This window comes from Petromyzon marinus, unplaced genomic scaffold (assembly GCF_048934315.1).
Source record: "Petromyzon marinus isolate PM22_M1 ecotype Great Lakes invasive population unplaced genomic scaffold, UKy_Petmar_22M1.pri1.0 PM_G_Scaffold_26, whole genome shotgun sequence".
NCBI lineage: Eukaryota > Metazoa > Chordata > Hyperoartia > Petromyzontiformes > Petromyzontidae > Petromyzon > Petromyzon marinus.
Window position 1 is genome coordinate 2002069 of NW_027422828.1, and position 19812 is coordinate 2021880.

Below are 19812 nucleotides of genomic sequence, written 5' to 3' on the forward strand. Positions count from 1 at the left end.
TAATGATCCGAGTGTTCTCCCTATTTCAAAGACAATGAGTTGCTCCAGAGGGAGATGCTTCCTGAAAACACAAAAATACCCTTCTTTGGTTCTTTCCTCCAGACAGTCTCGTCCCTTCACCTGTTGAAGGCCACTTGTGTTGTGGCCGAAACGTCATAATTTTATTGTGTTATTTTATTTTATCAATTTAATATTTTATTCTCATTCTACATGACTTTACCGAAAGAACCACAGAAGATGAATCCTTGCAGTCACGAAAGCTTTAAATCGAAAAACAAAAATACCCTTTGACCTGTATCACAAGAACAATGAGTGTCACCTGAGTTATCTGTACAGGTTACTTCCAAACACACACACACACTTTGTCCTAACATCATTTATTCAATGTTTGACCCTCAGACAAAATGTTACATGTACGCACACAATCAAACAAGTATTCATTCTAAATTATTGACAGGCATATTAACAAAATTTAATTACTGCACTGAAATATACTGCATCACGTTACATCGCATTAACAAGAAGCTATTTAAAAAAATACGCACCGTCTGCTTAACAGTGTATGTACAACGTACTATTGTTGCGTCATTCAAAACGAGTAGGCCATTGCATGCTGGCGTCTGAGTCAAAATTTATCAAATTCTAAACATTACCTACAAACTCCACAACTAAGATGCCACATCAACCATCGCCCCCTACTGACAGGCTCTTGTCCACATGCAGGCTGGTGCAGGGCCACCACCTTGTGCCACACAGGGGCAGCTGCTACTTGGGGATGCTCTTCGTGTGTCTGAGACGAGATACAAAACTCCGAATTGCCAGAGGCGATTAAGCAAGCACCATATAAGTGGAATTATTAAATAACAAAAATCACGACGTTTCGGCCACAACACAAGTGGCCTTCATCAGGTGAAGGGACCGTGCTGTCATGATGAAGGCCACTTGTGTTGTGGCCGAAACGTCGTGATTTTTGTTACTTTATCTTTTTACCTACGTGACTTTACCGAATAGAACCAAAGAGTATGGATCCTTGCAGTCACGAAAGCTTCAAATCTAGAATGGAATTATTAAAACCGAGTGAATGCTTGGGAGCTTATTGGCTCTCGCTCATGGTTAGAGATCAACCCAACCCACAGGTCCACAAAGACTGGCCGCTCTCACCATGCAGGTTTAACCTAGGAACTGAGTGTTCAACTTCACGTTCTTGTCATTAAAGGCCTGTGACTAAGGTGCATCCATTGGAGCGACCAGAGTGGAGTCGGCTCCGGGAGAGGCAACCACCTTGCCCCACGCTGCTCCTCCACTTCGAGGTCTGCGGAGAACTTCGCCACCACCACCAGCGTGGCGATCTTCACGGCTGTGCTCACTGTGGTTCTGCTGCTCACGCAGCCAGTGGTTGAACTCCTCGGAGGATCTCGGCGTGGGGGTACGAACATCAACGGCTCCACCGCCACCACCACGATCAACAACTACTCGGGAGTAGTCCTGGCAAACAGCCAATCGTTGCGCGTGACGCAAACGTTATTTTTATATAAATAAATAAATATGCCGTTTTCAAAATACATTTATGCAAACCGACACACCTGATGATGACCGTTTGAGTTATGGTCGAAACGTCGTGAGAATTTTTATTGTTTTATATATATTTTGTTATTTTGTTGTTTCTCTTCAACGTGACTTTACCGAAAAAACTAAGAATATGAACTACTCGGGACTCGTGAAGGATGTCTCTCCACCGGCAGCGGTCGCCACCTGGGGACCGATGTTCACCAGCGGCCACGCAGACGGACAGGAGAGGGACGGCCCAGCCTGCCCCCCCGGGATGTCCTGGCTCATGGCCAGCGCGCCGACTCCTCTCCTGCACGCTGCGGGTCAGCTGTGCAGTAGCCACAGTGAGGACATTGTGGACAGCGTGCTCCCTGCCCTAGTGCAGGCTATGGGTCAGCTGTGCAGTAGCCACAGTGAGGACATTGTGGACAGCGTGCTCCCTGCCCTACTGCAGGCTATGGGTCAGCTGTACAGCAGCTGCCAGGACATAGTGGACAGCGTGCTCCCTGCCCTAGTGCAGGCTATGGGTCAGCTGTACAGTAGCCACAGTGAGGACATAGTGGACAGCGTGCCCCCTGCCCTAGTGCAGGCTATGGGTCAGCTGAGCGGCAGCTGCCAGGACATAGTGGACAGCGTGCTCCCTGCCCTAGTGCAGGCTATGGGTCAGCTGTACAGTAGCCACAGTGAGGACATAGTGGACAGCGTGCCCCCTGCCCTAGTGCAGGCTATGGGTCAGCTGAGCGGCAGCTGCCAGGACATAGTGGACAGCGTGCTCCCTGCCCTGCTCCACGTCGTGCGTCAGCTGTACAGCGGCTGCAAGGAGGCCATCGGCTCCACCGTGCCGCTGAACACCCCGCACATCGCCGCGCGTCTCCGTCGTTTCGTACGTCGCAAAGTTGAGTGAGTAACATCCATCGTCGTCGTCATCACCATCAGCCACGGTCAATCCACTGGCGGGTAGAGACTTTCCCGTGCCGTCGCCACCTCCCACGATGCCGCTGTGCGGTGATCCACCCAGCGCCTGACACGTGTAGCGATTTCATTGCTTCGTCTCCCCACTGGGCATCCTCTCGGGTGACCCTCTCGCCGCCGATCGGCATCACTCGGCCCCTTCGCGCCCTCCACCGTCACCCTCAACTCCACCCGCAGTGTTTTCAACACTGCCTGGTTGGCCACTGGAACGGTATCCCGGACATTGCCGGATTAAGCTCGTGCGGGTCCTGTGGCATATATTATAAAGGTGCCCAAAATAAAATAACACAATTATTAAAACGCAAAGTTTACACATCTACCGGGTCTCCACTTGACTTTGTATTGTCTTGGAGGAAGTCCACCCACACCTCCACTTCCACAAACTGCTGGGAGTTGCCTCGCTCTGCCTCACAGTCAGAATTCTCCTTCTGCTTCACGTTGCCTCCATCGATGTGAAGGTCCCATTTTGGAGTTGAATCTTCATCTTCATATTTCACCTTCACTTCTTCGCTCTTCACCATCACTTCTTCACATTTCACCTTCACTTCTTTGCTCTTCACCATCACTTCTTCCCTCTTCACCATCACCTCTTCATATTTCACCTCGATACCTTTAAAAGTGTCCAAGCTGGGATTTTCTTTCGGTTCTTGTTTCATGAGGGATGGGCTTATTGTGGCACTTTGACTTTCACAAGCTGATTTCAGACTCCACTCCTTGTGGACCTTCTGATGCTTGTGCGTTCTCTGGTGTACTTGAAGATGTGATGACTGTGCAAACGCCATCCCGCACAGAGTGTACCTGAAGGGTTTCTCTCCTGTGTGTGCTCTCTGGCGTTTTTTAAGAGCAGATGAACGTGCAAACGCCTTCCCACACACACTGCACTTGAAGGGTTTCTCTCCCGTGTGTGTTCTATGGTGTACTTGAAGATGTGATGAAAGTGCAAACGGCTTCCCGCACAGAGTGCACTTGAAGGGTTTCTCTCCCGTGTGTGTTCTCTGGTGTGTTACCAGAGCAGATGAATGTGCAAACTCCTTCCCACACACACTGCACTTGAAGGGTTTTTCTCCCGTGTGTGTTCTCTGGTGTACTTGAAGATGTTGTTGCTGTGCAAACGCCATCCTGCACAGATTACACTTGAAGGGTTTCTCTCCTGTGTGTGTTCTCTGGTGTCTTTTAACAACAGATGACCGTGAAAATGCCTTCCCACACACACTGCACTTGAAGGGTTTCTCTCCCGTGTGTGTTTTCTGGTGTACTAAAAGATGTGGGGACTGTGCAAACGCCTTCCCGCACAGAGTGCACTTGAAGGGTTTCTCTCCTGTGTGTGTACTCTGATGTCTTTGCAGATGTGATGACTGTGAAAATGCCTTCCCGCACACCGTGCACCTGAAGGGTTTCTCTCCCGTGTGTGTTCTCTGGTGGATCTCAAGAACTGATGGCCATGCAAATGCCTTCCCACACACAGTGCACTTGAAGGGTTTCTCTCCCGTGCGAGTTCTCTGGTGCCGTGTCAAATTTCCAGTCCGATCCGTGCTGTATGCACGCTGGTCGCATTGTTTCCTTGTCGTACCGAGCTGCGCTGAGTGCCCTTGCTCCATCAGACCAGCGTCAGCTGCAGACAGAAAAAAATAATATCCACATCATCTACACGTCAGTATCGAGGCACAGAGGAATGAATATATACACAGTAACACGTGACTTACACGTCTATACTTATTCATATATTCATGAAGTAGTGAAGAAGTGTCCCAAATTCATCACAGGGCTGTTATGGCACACAATGAGAGGGCAAATGGTCATAAACATGCCTGGAAGCCCTCGTATTTTCAAAATGAATGTCCACCCAAAACTCCGAGCACACAATTTCAGCTGTCTGGCTACAAAAGGAATATTTATGAGAGCTAAATTCAGCTGACATAGCAAAGGGTGGTGAAAACAATACTATATGTGTTAGGCAGAAATGCATAAATTAACGTTCAATCGCAACTTTGAGGTGTGAATCCAGGCTCAGATGTCCTTAAATGCTGGGATGAACAGTTCCGACTTCAGCTGAATGTGTGTGCTGTGTTAACTTCCTGTTTCCATTCTTATAAAGAGTTCCAGAGGAAAACAAAAATAAACTATTGTTATGCTATAACCTCCATGTTCAACAGAGTTAATAGACGTTACTGCAAACACAAACTGTACACTGTCACTGGGTAAACAGGTGGTGGCGTGTCTAGAATCATGCCTGGCCACCTTCATCTGCTTGGCATGAATGCTTCCTCACTCCACCAAGTAATTAATTGAGGATCAATGAACACAGCCGAGGCTAACTGGAGTTTGCGTGTCTCTCTCCGTGGTGAGATGTTAACTACCTCACCTGGTATACAGGAAGTCGTGGGTTCGATCCCGACCCTGACGCCTGCTGTATATTTGGAGTTTGCGCGTCACTCCGTTTAGCATCTTTGACCGATAGACATTGACACACGTATTCTTGTTGATTTCGGTAAAGTTACGTAGATAGAAAATAACAATAACAGATAATACAATTACATGAAATAAAGACCACTTGTGTTGCGATCAAAACGACGTGAGTTTTTTTTTGCTTTATTTACAATTATTTGTAATTTTTATTTTATTGTTATTTTCATTTAACTTTCTATCTACGTGACTTTACCGAAAGAACCAAGAATATTAATTGCTGCAGTCACCACAGTTTAAAGTCAAAACATTCACACACGTTGACAATGCCTCACCTTGTGTTGTTGTGGGCAGGTCACTTCTGGTAACAAGAGCGGTATAGCAGCTTAAGCGGGCTTGGCCTGCTAACAAAAGAAAATAAAAACTGCGTGAAAATTGACAATAAAACAAAGTTACAAAGTGGCGAGCCGGGTGACGACAAATTAAACTTAAGCGAGATAATTAAAGTGAATGCAATCAGGCGAGGGCAGGAGGCAAGGCCCCGCATGGCTAGGCCCCGCGTTTTAAAGTTCCAACCTGGACGTCGATTCCCATGCTCGCTGCTACTCAACTGACATCCCTACGAGAGAGAGCGAGGCTCTACCTTGGTAAACAACAACAACCACCACCATGAGAATTTCTCACCTCGGATTTCAGTGCAAGCGCGGATCGGCAGCCTCCTGTTACCTCGCGACACCACGCGGGTCAGCAGGTAACATGACGTCACTTCCTGGGTAAGAGACACGCCCCTCCCATAATAAGCGGCTCTGTAGCTGAATAAATTATGTTAATGAGCCCGGCCCATATGTCGAGGGATGGGGCGTGGCTGCTGAACCCATCGCAATAAACTCTCGACGGCTTCAACGAAGACATTATGTTAATGAACCGCCAGTCACTGGGCGTAGCTTTGCCCAAATAAGGATTGCCACTGGATTGATATCGGCAGTAACCCAAGCGGAGGTGACGTCACGATCAAGAGCGCCGTGGACGGGGTTGGGGGAGTGTGAATACCTTGGTGACATGACGTCACTAGCGAGGTACACCTCCCGCTGGCACTTCATGCCGATGAGGTCATGGGGATGGAGTTTAAGTTGATTTAGATTCATTTTCCATTGCCCCCTCCCTTGAGTGCGTGAACTCAGCAACAACAACGTGGACATTATTGTGTATACGTACACACACTGTGTATACTTTGAGGCCACGTGAAGCGTCAAAGGCTCGCTGGAAGGAGGAAGTCGCGTGACAGACTCAGCAGTTGCGATGGGTTAACTGACGGATGGCTATCGATTAGAAATCACATATCCCCGAGTCTCACCTGTGAGTGGCACCGCCTCACGCTGTTGTGGATCCCCACGTGGCTCGGAGCCTCAAAAGCTCCGTCACTCCTGGGTGGTGATACAAAGACAAAGATCCCCCGTGTAGCCTTAACAGACTGTTGGGGCAAGTGTTGTTAGCAAGTATCAGCACCACCTATGAAGGCCGGCGTGGCACGCGAAGGGAATGGGTGGCCATCACCTCGCCCGATCGCCTTTGTCTCCCCAGTAATGATGTTTGCACACCACACCGGGTACTCACTTGAGGCTGAGTGGACCTAGGGGAGGCCCAGAACCGGTTCAAATAATCGTCACTGGGTGTTGGCTGTCGTTAGGTTCGTAGAGCAGCATACTAACCGCTGGACTACCGCCGAACACGTTACACACACACACAGTACACACACACAGTACACACACGCACAGTACACACACAGCACACACACACAGTACACACACACACAGTACACACACACGGTGCACACACACACGCACAGTACACACACACACAGTACACACACACACAGCACACACACAGTATACACACAGTACACACACACGGTGCACACACACGCACGACACACATGCACAGTACACACACACACGCACAGTACACACGCACGGCACGCACACACACACGCACAGTACACACACACGCACAGTACACACACACACGCACGACACACACAGACACGCACGGGACACACACACACACGCACAGTACACACACACACGCACAGTACACACGCACAGTACACACGCACAGTACACACACATACGTACACACACGCACAGTACACACACACGGTACACACACACACACACAGTACACACACACACGGTACACACACACACGACACGCACGGTACACACACACGCAGTACACACACACAGTACACACACACACGGTACACACACACGCGCACAGTACACACACGGTACTCACACACACACGGTACACACACACAGTACACACGCACGGTACACACACACAGTACACACACACGCACGGCACGCCCACACTCCTTCAGTCACGTGACTAAGGTTGACACGCCGCCCCGTCTCCCGAGGTGACCTCTTGGCTCTCTCGTCTCTGCTCCACACGTATATTTATTTCTTACTCTTACCTAGAAACCTCATTGTCTGTCTGTCTCTGTGGACGCAACTTGCGAGGAATTGTACTCACAAACTGTGGGGTTTACGTTTCAAATAAAGTGCCCAGATACCACGCGATAAGCCCCGTCGTGAGCCAGTGCTATTCCTAGTTCCAATCCGTCAACATGAAAGTAGTTAAATTAACAATTTATTACTAATCTCCATATATATCAAAGGCAAAGTTGTGAATGTGTGCGTCTGTTCAAAATGTTTAGCGTACTTCCCGACACGCACCAAGCTTGAAATTTGCCATGTGGGTAATTTCCAGACTGTACACCGTGCAAACATTATAAAAATAGACTTTTGTATATTTTTTGGGGGGGGCGCGCAATAATGGATAAGCATGAAAACACCACGATACATAGGACTTACTTTGATTAGAATCTTGGAATTGATTGTGTACATGTTGCAATTGTTAAATGAGCATTTTGAGCACACTGCTGTTTTAATAAATGTTCTTGATTCTGAGAATTTAAGTGTAATTCTGAGCATCATAATGACCATATTGGAATTGTCATCATGAATGGGGGTACAATGATTTTTTATAACAATAGGAATGTGGTTTTGAGCATGACTATTGATATTTCGGACTCATTTATGACAATAGATTCATGATTAAAGTGCGATTTTGTTTTGCTCATCAATCAGGATACTTTTGATTTAAAGCTTTCGTGACTGCAGTTATTCATATTCTTAGTTTTTTCGGTAAAGTCACGTTGAAGGGAAACAACAAAATAATAAAATATATAAAACAATAAAAAAATTCTCACGTCGTTTTGACCATAACTCAAACGGTCGTCTTCAGGTGTGTTGGTTTGCATAAATGTATTTTTAAACGGCGCATTTATTTATATATAAAAAACGTTAGCGCCACGCGCAACGATTTGGCAGTTTATTTAGGACTAGTCCATCGATATTCTGAAAAGAGGAATATCGATGGACTAGTCCTAAATAAACTGCCAAATCGTTGCGCGTGGCGCTAACGTTTTCTATATATAAATAAATGCGCCGTTTAAAAATAAATTTATGCAAACCAACACACCTGAAGACGACCGTTTGAGTTATGGTCGAAACGTCGTGAGAATTTTTATTGTTTTATATATATTTTATTATTTTGTTGTTTCCCTTCAACGTGACTTTACCGAAAAAACTAAGAATATGAATTACTGCAGTCACGAAAGCTTTAAATCAAAATTTAATCGCCTCTATGGGGAGGGTTTTCACATAACTTTAAGATCCTTCAACAAACTCCGGGATAAGAAAGCTCAGCTGATCGAGTCTCTCACCTTCCTGAAGAGATGCCGCGACTCTGGGGTAATACCAATCGCATTTACACTGACCTCTGCTGCTGTAACTTCTTCTAATGCGAAACGAATTCTTTTCAAAACTAGCTTAGCTCTTATCTCAGAAAAAATCAGACTTATACGCACCGAACTAGATCAGTTAGACAAGACACTCTACAAATCACACTTATCATTGACGGCAACAATGTCCACATCGGATTGGGAACATGTAGACAATATGACTGCCTCTTCAGCTGCTACTATGTCGACCAAATGTAAGGAAAACCTGATTTCCAAATTTAACCTCCTCTTCAACAAAAGACCGGACCCACACACCAAAAAGTTAGACGTTAACAAAGTCGTAATTAATCGCAGTAACAGTTCTATTTCCGATGGTCTGAAATCCGTTTTAGCTAAAGGTCTAAACTTTGCAGTCACACCTAAACACATACCAGTTAATGATATAATTGCCCAAGTAGACGTTGCTCTCAGGGGCCTGGGTCACATCGCTGCAGACGTAGCAAGATCTGAAATCGCTGCAACCCTCAAAAACGCTAAGATACCAGCTAGCAACCTCAGCAAAGATGAGCGTTTTGAATTATATAAATTAAAAAAGAGGAATGATATTATAGTCCTCTCAGCTGACAAAGGCAATGCTACTGTCATCATGGATAAAATAGAATACAACAACAAAATTAAAGAATTACTCGACGATGGTAGTTATACAAAAATAAAAAGAGATCCCACCAACAGCCTCGTCACACAAACCAACAAAATAATTTCTGATTCGACCGCATTAATTGATCAATCTAAACAGTTTTCGTTGAAACCTTCTGCTGCCAGGCCACCAAGATTATACGGCTTACCAAAAATACATAAAGTAGATACACCCCTTCGTCCCATAGTCTCTACTATCGGCTCCCCCACCTACAAACTAGCTCGTTTTTTGTCTGAAATCCTGCGTCCTTTCACTGGAAAGACCACCTCTGCGATACAAAATTCTACTCACCTGGTATCGACAATCAAGGGTATTTCCCTGTCCCCAGACGACCTGCTTGTCAGTTTTGATGTAGTTTCCTTATTCACCAAGGTTCCTGTACCTGACACCATTGCAATCATTGAAGACTTGGTTCATCAAGGACTAAACACTGAGGTACCCCCCCTGGTGAGACACTGTTTAACCAATACATACTTCACTTTGAATGGAACTTTCTACAAACAAACTGAGGGCACCCCAATGGGCTCCCCCCTTTCTCCAGTTATAGCTAACATTTTCATGGAGAAATTTGAGACTGACGCCATCCAGACTGCCACTCTGCGCCCAACCTTATGGAAGAGGTACGTGGATGACACTTTTGTCATCTGGCCACATCGCCGGCCTGCTCTAGACAAATTCTTCGACCACATCAATTCCATACACCCAGCCATCAGATTTGCCATGGAAGTCGAAATAGATGGCAAGATACCTTTTTTGGATGTCCTAATTAAAAAGAGACCTGATGGTTCAATGAGCCACTCTGTCTACAGGAAAGCTACCCATACGGATGCTTATCTGAAACCGGATTCCCACCACCATCCATCACAGAAGAATTCTCTCATCAAGACTCTGTATCATAGAGCCCAATCCATATCCGACCAGGAACACATAAGCAGTGAACTCAAGCACGTACACCAAGCTCTTAGGGCTAATGGTTACTCCGACTATACAATCCGCAAAGCTATCACTCAAACCATGAAGAAGAACCCTCTTGAGGAGCCTTTCAAAACCATCACTTTACCCTACATTGCGGGGATCACAAAAAAGATCTCCAAAATCTTGAATAAACACAAGATCCAGGTCCGTTTCAACACATTACATAAAATCCGTGATCTGGTTCCGTCTGTAAAAGATGTGATTCCGGACATACAATACCCTGGTGTCTACAAACTAAGTTGCCTCTGTGGTAGTAGTTACATTGGAGAAACCAAACGCCATGTCTCGGACCGCATTCGTGAACACAAAGCAGACCTTAAACACGGTAGGACCAACACCTCGGCCGTGGCAGATCATTGTTCTAATTCAGTAGGCTCACATGCCATTGACTTTTCCAAGACAAAGGTTCTTTGTAAGCCATCTGGCTTCCATGAGAGATTCGTTCATGAGGCTATCCACATATACAAGCACAGAGACAATTTCAACCGAGAAGATGGATTCTATCTTAGCAATAATTGGAAAGATTTGATAAACCATTTCAGGTCTTAATTGATTGTTCACGCTTACAGTGGCTTTCAGACAGCATACATTATAAAAAATTTCGTCTCCCCCCTCCTTTTTTCAGAATATAGATGGACTAGTCCTAAATAAACTGCCAAATTGTTGCGCGTGGCGCTAACGTTTTTTAAAAATAAATAAATGTGCCGTTTAAAAATAAATTTATGCAAACCAACACACCTGAAGACGACCGTTTGAGTTATGGTCGAAATGTCGTGAGAATTTTTTATTGTTTTATATATATTTTATGATTTTGTTGTTTCCCTTCAACGCGACTTTACCGAAAAAACTAAGAATATGAATCAGGATACTGTTAATGATGCGCATGCCCATAAATTGTTGAAATTACTAGAACTGCAAGTTGTGTATACTCTCCAACCCCATTCCTCTACCTACCCATTCCCTTGACGGGCTCCGTGCCCACTTAAACCCATGACGATGGCGGTGATGATTCCACCTCTCGCTGTAACAATCAAAGCACCTCCAACTTCTGAATGCAAAGGTGCTGGTTGGTGTAACGCCAAAACACATCGTCAACGCCGCTCCCAAGCCCGCCCTACGTTAGTTAAAGCATCAGAATAAACAAAATAAAAAGTTCCACAGAGGAAATTAAAATGACATTACGCAATCCCCAAAGTCGCATGCGGTAGGCTACACGACTCGGAGAACAGCGTCAGACTTCAAGACTTGAATCGCCATCATCATCATCATCATTCTTCCTCTCCATAAGTCATCGCACGTCAATATTCAACAAGCTGCACACACGTGCAAGTCACCTCTCGACCCCCGCCACCTGCACAGTTAACGCGATCAGACCCGGGGGTCAAATTAAAATTGTGTCTTTGGTGACGTATTACAATCGGTGTAATTTTAATGATGTACATACAGCAACTGGTGTACGTACATCAAATTATATCATTGACAACGGGGTCCGCTTTTGCGATATCTGCGTGCGGTCTTTTAATTATATAGATACGTAGTCAGTTCATTAGTAGGGGGTTCCTCTATAAGGAATTGTAAAATGTATTACTTAATAATACGCTTCCAGGCCGCACTTAGCTTGTAGCAGTCAGAGCAGTTAAAATGACTGTACCTGTGTAGGTATGAAATAAAATAAATTTAATTTAAATAAAATTAATTTTATTTATTAAAACATTTAATTTAATTTAACGTAGGTATAAAAGAAATGCAATTTAAATAAAATAAATGTAATTTTTTTTTTTAATAAATTAATTAATTTATTAAAAATTGATTTAACGTAGGTATAAAATAAAATTAATTTAAATAAAGTAATGTAATATATTTTAAAAATTTAATTAAACGTAGGTATTAAATAAAATAAATGTAATTTAAATAAAATAAACTTAATTTATTAAAAATTTCAATTCAATTTAATTTTACGTAGGTATGAAATAAATAAATTTAAATAAAATTGAATTTATTACAAATTTAAATTAAATTTAACGTAGGTATAAAATAAATTTAAATTAAATTATGAAACTCATTCATTTATAAAAAAAATACATAGGTATAAAATAAATTTTAATTAAATTAACTAAAATTTTTAATAAAATGTAACTAAATTAAATAAGAAATAAATTTTATTTTCTACCTCCGTGACTTAACCGAAAGACACAAAGAGTGTGGACCCACGTGACATCAAGGCTGTCCTAGTCTAGGCAAGGCCTCAGGGTATACCGGGCCTTTCACAACAACAGCCGCAGCAGCAACAACGGTTCTCTTGAGAAAATGCTTTAAAAAATAAAGTCAACATAGCTTACCTTGACACTCGCGAACTTTAATGATTAAAATAATTAAAACAAAACTAAACACTCACACGCACATGGGCGCGCGGCGTTCAGCGTGCAGGGCATTAAAAATGGTAGCGTCCTCCCGCGATCTGATTGGTCGCCGCGTGCCAAAGTGGGGAGGGGGGGAGGGCCAGCGATCCGATTGGTCGAGAGGCAAACCTGGGAGCGTCTCCGGCGATGGTGCGCAGCGATTGGTCAACGGTTGTCCTATGCTAATTTTGGTATGCTAATTAATTTTAATCTGAATGCTAATGCAGTATATTTATCCATACTCATTAAGTTTAATGTTTATCCTAAATTAGTTAAAAATGTATGCTCGTTTAGTTAACATTCTATGATAGTATCGTTATATACTATCTGTGACATCGTGTATAAATCAGCCCCAAGTACTGTACTGAAGAAGCTTGATTCCATCTATCACTCGGCCTTAAGATTTGCATTGAACTGCCCATATTGGACTCACCACTGTGATCTCTACATTGGGTCAAACTTAACATCTCTTAATGTTCGACGGCTTGTGCACCAGATCTTATTTATTCACGATGTACTTGCAAAAAATTCCGCAGACTACCTACTGGATCTCCTCTCTGTTTCAAAGAACAAATTTGACCTCAGGTCTTCGCTCATTTACCAGCTTCACATTCCCTATTGCCGTGCAAAAACTGGAGGAAGGGCCTTTGCTATTGATGCCCCCAGGGTCTGGAATGCTATTGCCAATAAACTGCAACTTGAATCACTACCTATGAGATCAAAACTGCTCTAGAGGAGTTGTACACCCCTAGCTGCCACTGCTATTCAGTGGCCTAAAATATGGCTCTAGATTTTGGTGTTATAATTGATTTATGTAGTTTATTGTTAAAAATTCGGTCACAGTCCCTATGATCACTGTTACATTGGATTTATGGCTTTTATTTTGGTGATTTCGAAAAGTTTTTTTTGTTTTGGCCATATTTTTGTTTATTGTAGTACGGAGTTAGATTGATGGCCTTAATCTTAGTTGTCTTGTGGTTGTTGTTGTTGTTGTTGTTATTTGACTCCCATCCCACTGGGATTTTTGCACACAGCGTTGGTGTACGGTGCTATTTCAGGAATATTTAGATTTTTTCCTGTATTTTCTGTCTGCACAGTCACAAAGTCACTTTAAGATGTTTTCTTGTTCATGTTTTTTGTTTGTTGCGGTTGCACCCGATTCAAGAGCCGAATGGCTCACAGGGCTATACCAAATAAATGAACTATGAACTAAATGAACTATACTTTTTTATGCTATAACAGCACTGCATACTGGCTGTGGTGGTACCTGCTATGATTACAGCAATGCATACTGACGGTAGTGGTACCTGCTATGATTACAGCAGTGTATACTGTGGTGGTACCTGCTATGATTACAGCAGTGCATACTGCTGTGGTGGTACCTGCTATGATTACAGCAGGCATACTGACTAGTGGTACCTGCTATAATTACATCAGTGCATACTGTGGTGGTACCTGCTTTCACTACAGCAGTGCATACTGACCGTGGTGGTACCTGCTAAGGTCACAGCAATGCATACTGCTTAAATGCTTTATCACGTGTCGTGAATGTGATAGTTTCATCCCAGAAATAGTGTCCTTGACCGGCCCAGAGCAGACATTTCCCTTTGCCTTAGAACCTGAGGTGGCACAGCATTAGCAATTCCAAGTTCTTTATGTGACCAATAGCAACGAATAATGTGGCAAGCATTTGAAATGAGTGGGTTATGACGTACTGTACTTCACTCTTATCGACCATTTACATAAGTCTGTGTGACTGGCGTTGTGCTGCCTTGGCTGGTACCAACTTCTTCTTTGACCACGTGGACCATGCGGATGAATGGTCTACGCGAGTCGAGCGACCGATGGAGAAGACCTATGGGGGCACGCGGCGGGAAACTCTCAGGCGAAATCGTGGAAGTCGCGTGACAGAAGCCACGCGTGGAGGATAGATGCATGCTGGCGAGACGTCGTCTTCAGTTTAATTTAAGTTTCATGTGTTAGGTGTAGAGCCCTGTGAGCCGTGCGGCCCTTGACTCGGGTGCAACCGCAACAAACAAAAACGTGAACATATTCATGTTGTGGGTCACTGTTGACGATGTGGGTCCCTACTGACGAGGTGAGTGTCCATATTCATGTTGTGGGTCACTGGTGACGATGTGGGTCCCGATTGAAGATATGGGTCCGGATTAAAGGGGTGAGCGTGCCTTTTGATGTGGGTCTCTATTGACGAGGCGAGCATCCCTGTTGACGATGTGGGTCCCTGATCACGATGTGGGTCCGTGTTAACGATGTTAGCACTCAATTGGTCCTCGTCTAATAGCCTATATGTTCTACTATATGTAAACCCATGCGACAATAAATGTTACAATACATAGCATGTATAAGAATTCAAATTCATGTCAACCACCACTCACCCTCCCCTCGACTCACTCCCACGCTCAGCCCTCCACTAGGGTACCCCCCCCCCCCGCCCACACCGGTGGCAGAGGGCCTTGTTTGACCCAAGACACCTCTCCTTCTTTCCACAGAGCTACAAGACAATCAGAGTCTAGTCGTCCTACACATCGTCAGCAAGACGGATGAGGTGAGCTACGTCTGGCTGTGTGTGGCGCCGAGCGTGAAGATTTTCTTCTCTTCTGCAGCGTGCGTCCACGTCAACTTTCACCATCAAGCGCGCCCAGACTCCTCCACGGCTCCGCTGTCTCTCCTGCCCTCGTCCTCCTGCTTCCGCTCCGTCCGATCGCCCCCCTCTCCTCCCGCCCCTTGCCGTCTCTCTTCACACGCGCACTCCGACCTCCCTCGCCTTCCACGTCAGGAGGTACGCCCGAGATCACTCGTCCTGCCCGCACCAACGGCTCACCCATCGTCTGACCGCGTCTCCGTTCATGCAGGTAAGGGCACCATCACGGCGTAGCGGTAAGCGGCGCTGCGCCATTCTCGCTCACGGCCAATACCAGCGACAATTAGGGGCCGTCCGTGAATGACGTCACGCACCTAGAGGTGGGGGGGGCGGGGTCAGACGTTTGTGACGATGTGTGACGAGGGGGGGGGGGGGTTTGAGAAACGTGACGTGACATCAAATTGCGCAACTTTAAATAAATATAAACAAGTTCTACTTGATTAAATAGACTTTGTAATGTCTTCTACCTATGTAGTGAGTTCGAATTAGGTGCACACACGACTCCTTGGGAGGCAACGCTGATTTATTAGAACGGTAAGTAATATAACACTGCACATAAGGTGGTGACCACCAACCTACTCTAGCTGACACATACTTCTCAAATACTCTAGCGTGACCCAGCGAGGTGGGCTACTGCCAGGTCCGCTGACTGGAGGCTTGACTCTTCTTGGCGTCTTCACGATGCATCTTCGTTCTTGATACGGGCAGCCTCGAACCTCGTGAGGAGGCTGCTTATATGGGCTTCGGCGTGCCCGGGCCCCACCCCGGCCACGCCTCCCTTCGAAAACCCTCTCGAAGCCCCCCTGCTGTCCACGTGCCCTCCGAGGTGCCCCCTAGGCCCCCAGCCCCCACTGGGGTCCAGTCACGTGTCCAGCCGGGGTCACAGAGAGTGCCACGGCCCCACACCACCCTCGTGGCCTCCCGGAGCCCAGAACCGGCCCTGACGTCATTCCCGCCTCCAGCCGGGATGACGTCATGCGTGTGTGTAGACCCGCGTGGTCATGACGCTCCCCCGCATAGTGACGTCACGCTTGTGCGTGTGTACACAGTAGTGATTCTACAATCACTACATCACCCTCCCCCATGTAAAAAAACCAGCCGTCTCGGCTGTGACAATACAGAAAAAAAAAGCAGTGTGCCTCCAACAACAACGTCAACAAACAACCGGTGACCGACAATAATCACCCCAAGAAACATATGTACACACACCGAGAGGAGGGGAAGGGAAGAATGTATGGAATGAGGGGAACCAACAACAACATGTACACCAAAAGAACTGGTCAACCCACTTATCCCTTAGCACAGCCCATCCGTGTGAATTTGTACGCATGCACCGACATATGAATGTGGCTGCTTGACAACGGTGCAGGCAATCAACAAGGTGTGAGAGTCATGGACAGCGGCCAGTCTTCAAACGAATTCGCGTGGCCCTGCCTCCAGGGGAGGCGAGCACGCTCTCCCTGGAGGTCCTGGGGGAACTTGAAAAAGGCCCAAAAAGGGCACGGCCCCTCCCCAGGAGTTGGGCAACAGGATGAGCAGGAGTGACGTACGGGCGCTCCACTCTCCCCTTCAAGTCCACATCCGGTCAGCATAATCGGCGACTCCAAGGGCGGCAGGTGCATGAATCCTGTGACAAGAAGAAACCACCTCCTGAGGCACAGCACCACAAGCCCACGCCTCAGCTCGTCGGACACGACAGCCACCCGGCCCAGGGAAGTGGAGATGATCGTATTCCGCCCGGCGGAAGAAATAAAAACAAAAATACATAGATTCCGACGCATTGGATGCACAACCAACACCGGTAAATCAAACCAAAACCACACAACCACCCCATAGATGGCAGGGTCTCACACCGCCCTGTTACCGTTCCACCCCACAGGTGGCAATAGGGCGAAGACCGAAAGTCTAACACCCACCTACAAACACCACTTAACATTCCGGACGTCTCCCTACGTCCCAGGTCAAGAAGTCGCACTTCAGGGTCGACCCATGTACTGGCTCAAGGAAGTCACTCTTCAAGGTCGAGCCAGTATGCTGCAACCAAAGGTACAACCGTTGGATGTTGTACAACATCCCGGGTCAAGGAAGTCATGCTTCCAGGTTGACCCATGTACTGGGCAAAGAAGTCGCACTTCAGCGTTGCCTCAGTATCTACATTTTTTGTAAAAAAAGAATGTTAAATCGACGTGACAAAAAAATGCCTGCTCTTGCCCAGAAATGCTTCACACAAATACCCATGCATGTACAAAATGGCGGCCGCATGCACGAGCCGCATCCCCTGCGGTTTACCACGCTCACACAAAATGGCGACCCCACGCGCGTTTTCCGCGCTCGCACAACTCAGAAGCCCTCCCTTGAAGGCCAACCCAGACATCTCATGCCACTCGGTAGCACCCCCCGCCTTTCCGACGCGCACGTGTCGGCCGTATCGGGGGAATTATAACCCAGTCTCTCTCCAAGACTCGCATCGCAGCATGTAGCTGTTCCGACCGAGCTGAGAAGACACAAGAACACCTCTCTCCAGGACTCGCATTGCAGCAATCAGCTGTCCCAACCGGGTTGAGAGGACACACCAACCCCTCTCTCCAAGCCTCACATTGCAGCATTTAGCTGTACCAACCGAGCTGAGCGAGCAACTCACCACAAGCTCCCTGAGCCTCTGGCTCACTGTCTCAGACGCGCCTCAGAGTGTCTCGATCTCCGGGCCGCCAGGTCAAGCCATCAGCCACAGCATGACGGGACCACACTCTCCGAGCCATGTGAGCGAACTGCCCACTAGGATAGACACGCCACGGAGTGTCTCAATCTCCGGGCTGTCAGGTCAAGCCGTCAGCCACACCATGACGGGACCACACTCGTGTCAACACGCAACAATGACAGGGGGGCATTCTGGTCAGGATCTTTGGCCCAGATTAGCCACAGCCAGCAGCACAATCCAAATCACTGGCACCATGTCACCATCACAATTTAACGATCCGCAACAAGGATCACAACAATGTACGTCACAACCCGTATCAGTGCAGAGAGACAGTCTATGCAGTACACACAGTCCACACATCGCGATCTCGAGAAAAATCCCATACAATCAACACTTCGTTAACAAATGTGGCACAAGCTATACATTAACAATCACGAACAAAGCTCCATACAAAGCATACATTGTTAACACTCACAAGCAAAGTTTCGCACAGTCACACATTGACAACATTCACGAGCGAAGCGCCATACTGTATACGCAAAAACAATCGCGACTCCGCAACGGCAATCAAACAAAGTGTCAACAAATCATTAACCCGGCAATTCACTGGATCTTAACGGAGGCCGAGACCCCCCACATAGCCGAATTAATAATTAACTGGCTCCTTAAGATAGCAATCCCGACGCCGTACTTAACACTGTTACAAAGCAGACACACGCACGGGCGCCGCGTCAATCTGCCACGCACCCAACCCAACTAACACGCTTCGCAACCCAGCGAGTAAAAAAAACACCTAATCGCAACCCGGCGCACGCAAGATGGGTGAAGTGTGTTTTTAGGACCGGGTGCATTGTGTCACGACTCGCCTGAGAGGCCGTGAGGAACGGAGGCTGCACTGTGGAACTTGAAGACTCTTGGATGGTGAGCACAGGATGCCACCAAGACGGCCCAAGATCTCCCTCCACAGACGTTGAGAATGGCGGGAACGGCGTTTTGGCGGGAACCGCGTCCCGACCGCCCGCCAAGATGGCGGCCGCGCGTGTACCATGCGCGCGCGAATTTCCCGCCCAAGGAAACGGCAGCAGCGGCGGACTCTCTCCTCCAGCTCCGTCGCTCTCTCTCTCGATGGCGGCGAAGCAGCGACGTGATGTGCGTGCTGCTGCCCCGCCTGCAGCGCCATCTCCCTCCTTCACCGAGGCTGCAGAACCCCGGGGCTGCCCCGAAGATGATCGTCTCGCCTCCTCGTCGTGTGAAAGCGATCAGGTAAGTTGTAGTAATCGTGCACATATTATACTGACTAGGATAACACCTAACGTTATTTATTTTTCCGCAACTTCTGACACCAAATGTAGTGAGTTCGAATTAGGTGCACACACGACTCCTTGGGAGGCAACGCTGATTTATTAGAACGGTAAGTAATATAACACTGCACATAAGGTGGTGACCACCAACCTACTCTAGCTGACACATACTTCTCAAATACTCTAGCGTGACCCAGCGAGGTGGGCTACTGCCAGGTCCGCTGACTGGAGGCTTGACTCTTCTTGGCGTCTTCATGATGCATCTTCGTTCTTGATACGGGCAGCCTCGAACCTCGTGAGGAGGCTGCTTATATGGGCCTCGGCGTGCCCGGGCCCCACCCCGGCCACG

The 19812-nt window shown here is 46.8% G+C and overlaps 1 protein-coding gene across 1 annotated transcript in view; it reads right to left on the reverse strand.

The window, feature by feature from the left end:
- Positions 1–1490: 1490 nt before the first annotated feature.
- Positions 1491–19812, reverse strand: part of LOC142913469 (uncharacterized) — a 30685-nt gene continuing 12363 nt past the window's right edge. The window contains exons 3-4 of the mRNA XM_076061002.1: positions 5259–5324; positions 1491–4132 (exon numbers count right to left, since the gene is read on the reverse strand). Coding sequence (XP_075917117.1) covers positions 2829–4132; positions 5259–5324 — 1370 coding nt within the window. The 3' untranslated portion in view covers positions 1491–2828. The remainder of the gene's footprint in view (positions 4133–5258; positions 5325–19812) is intronic.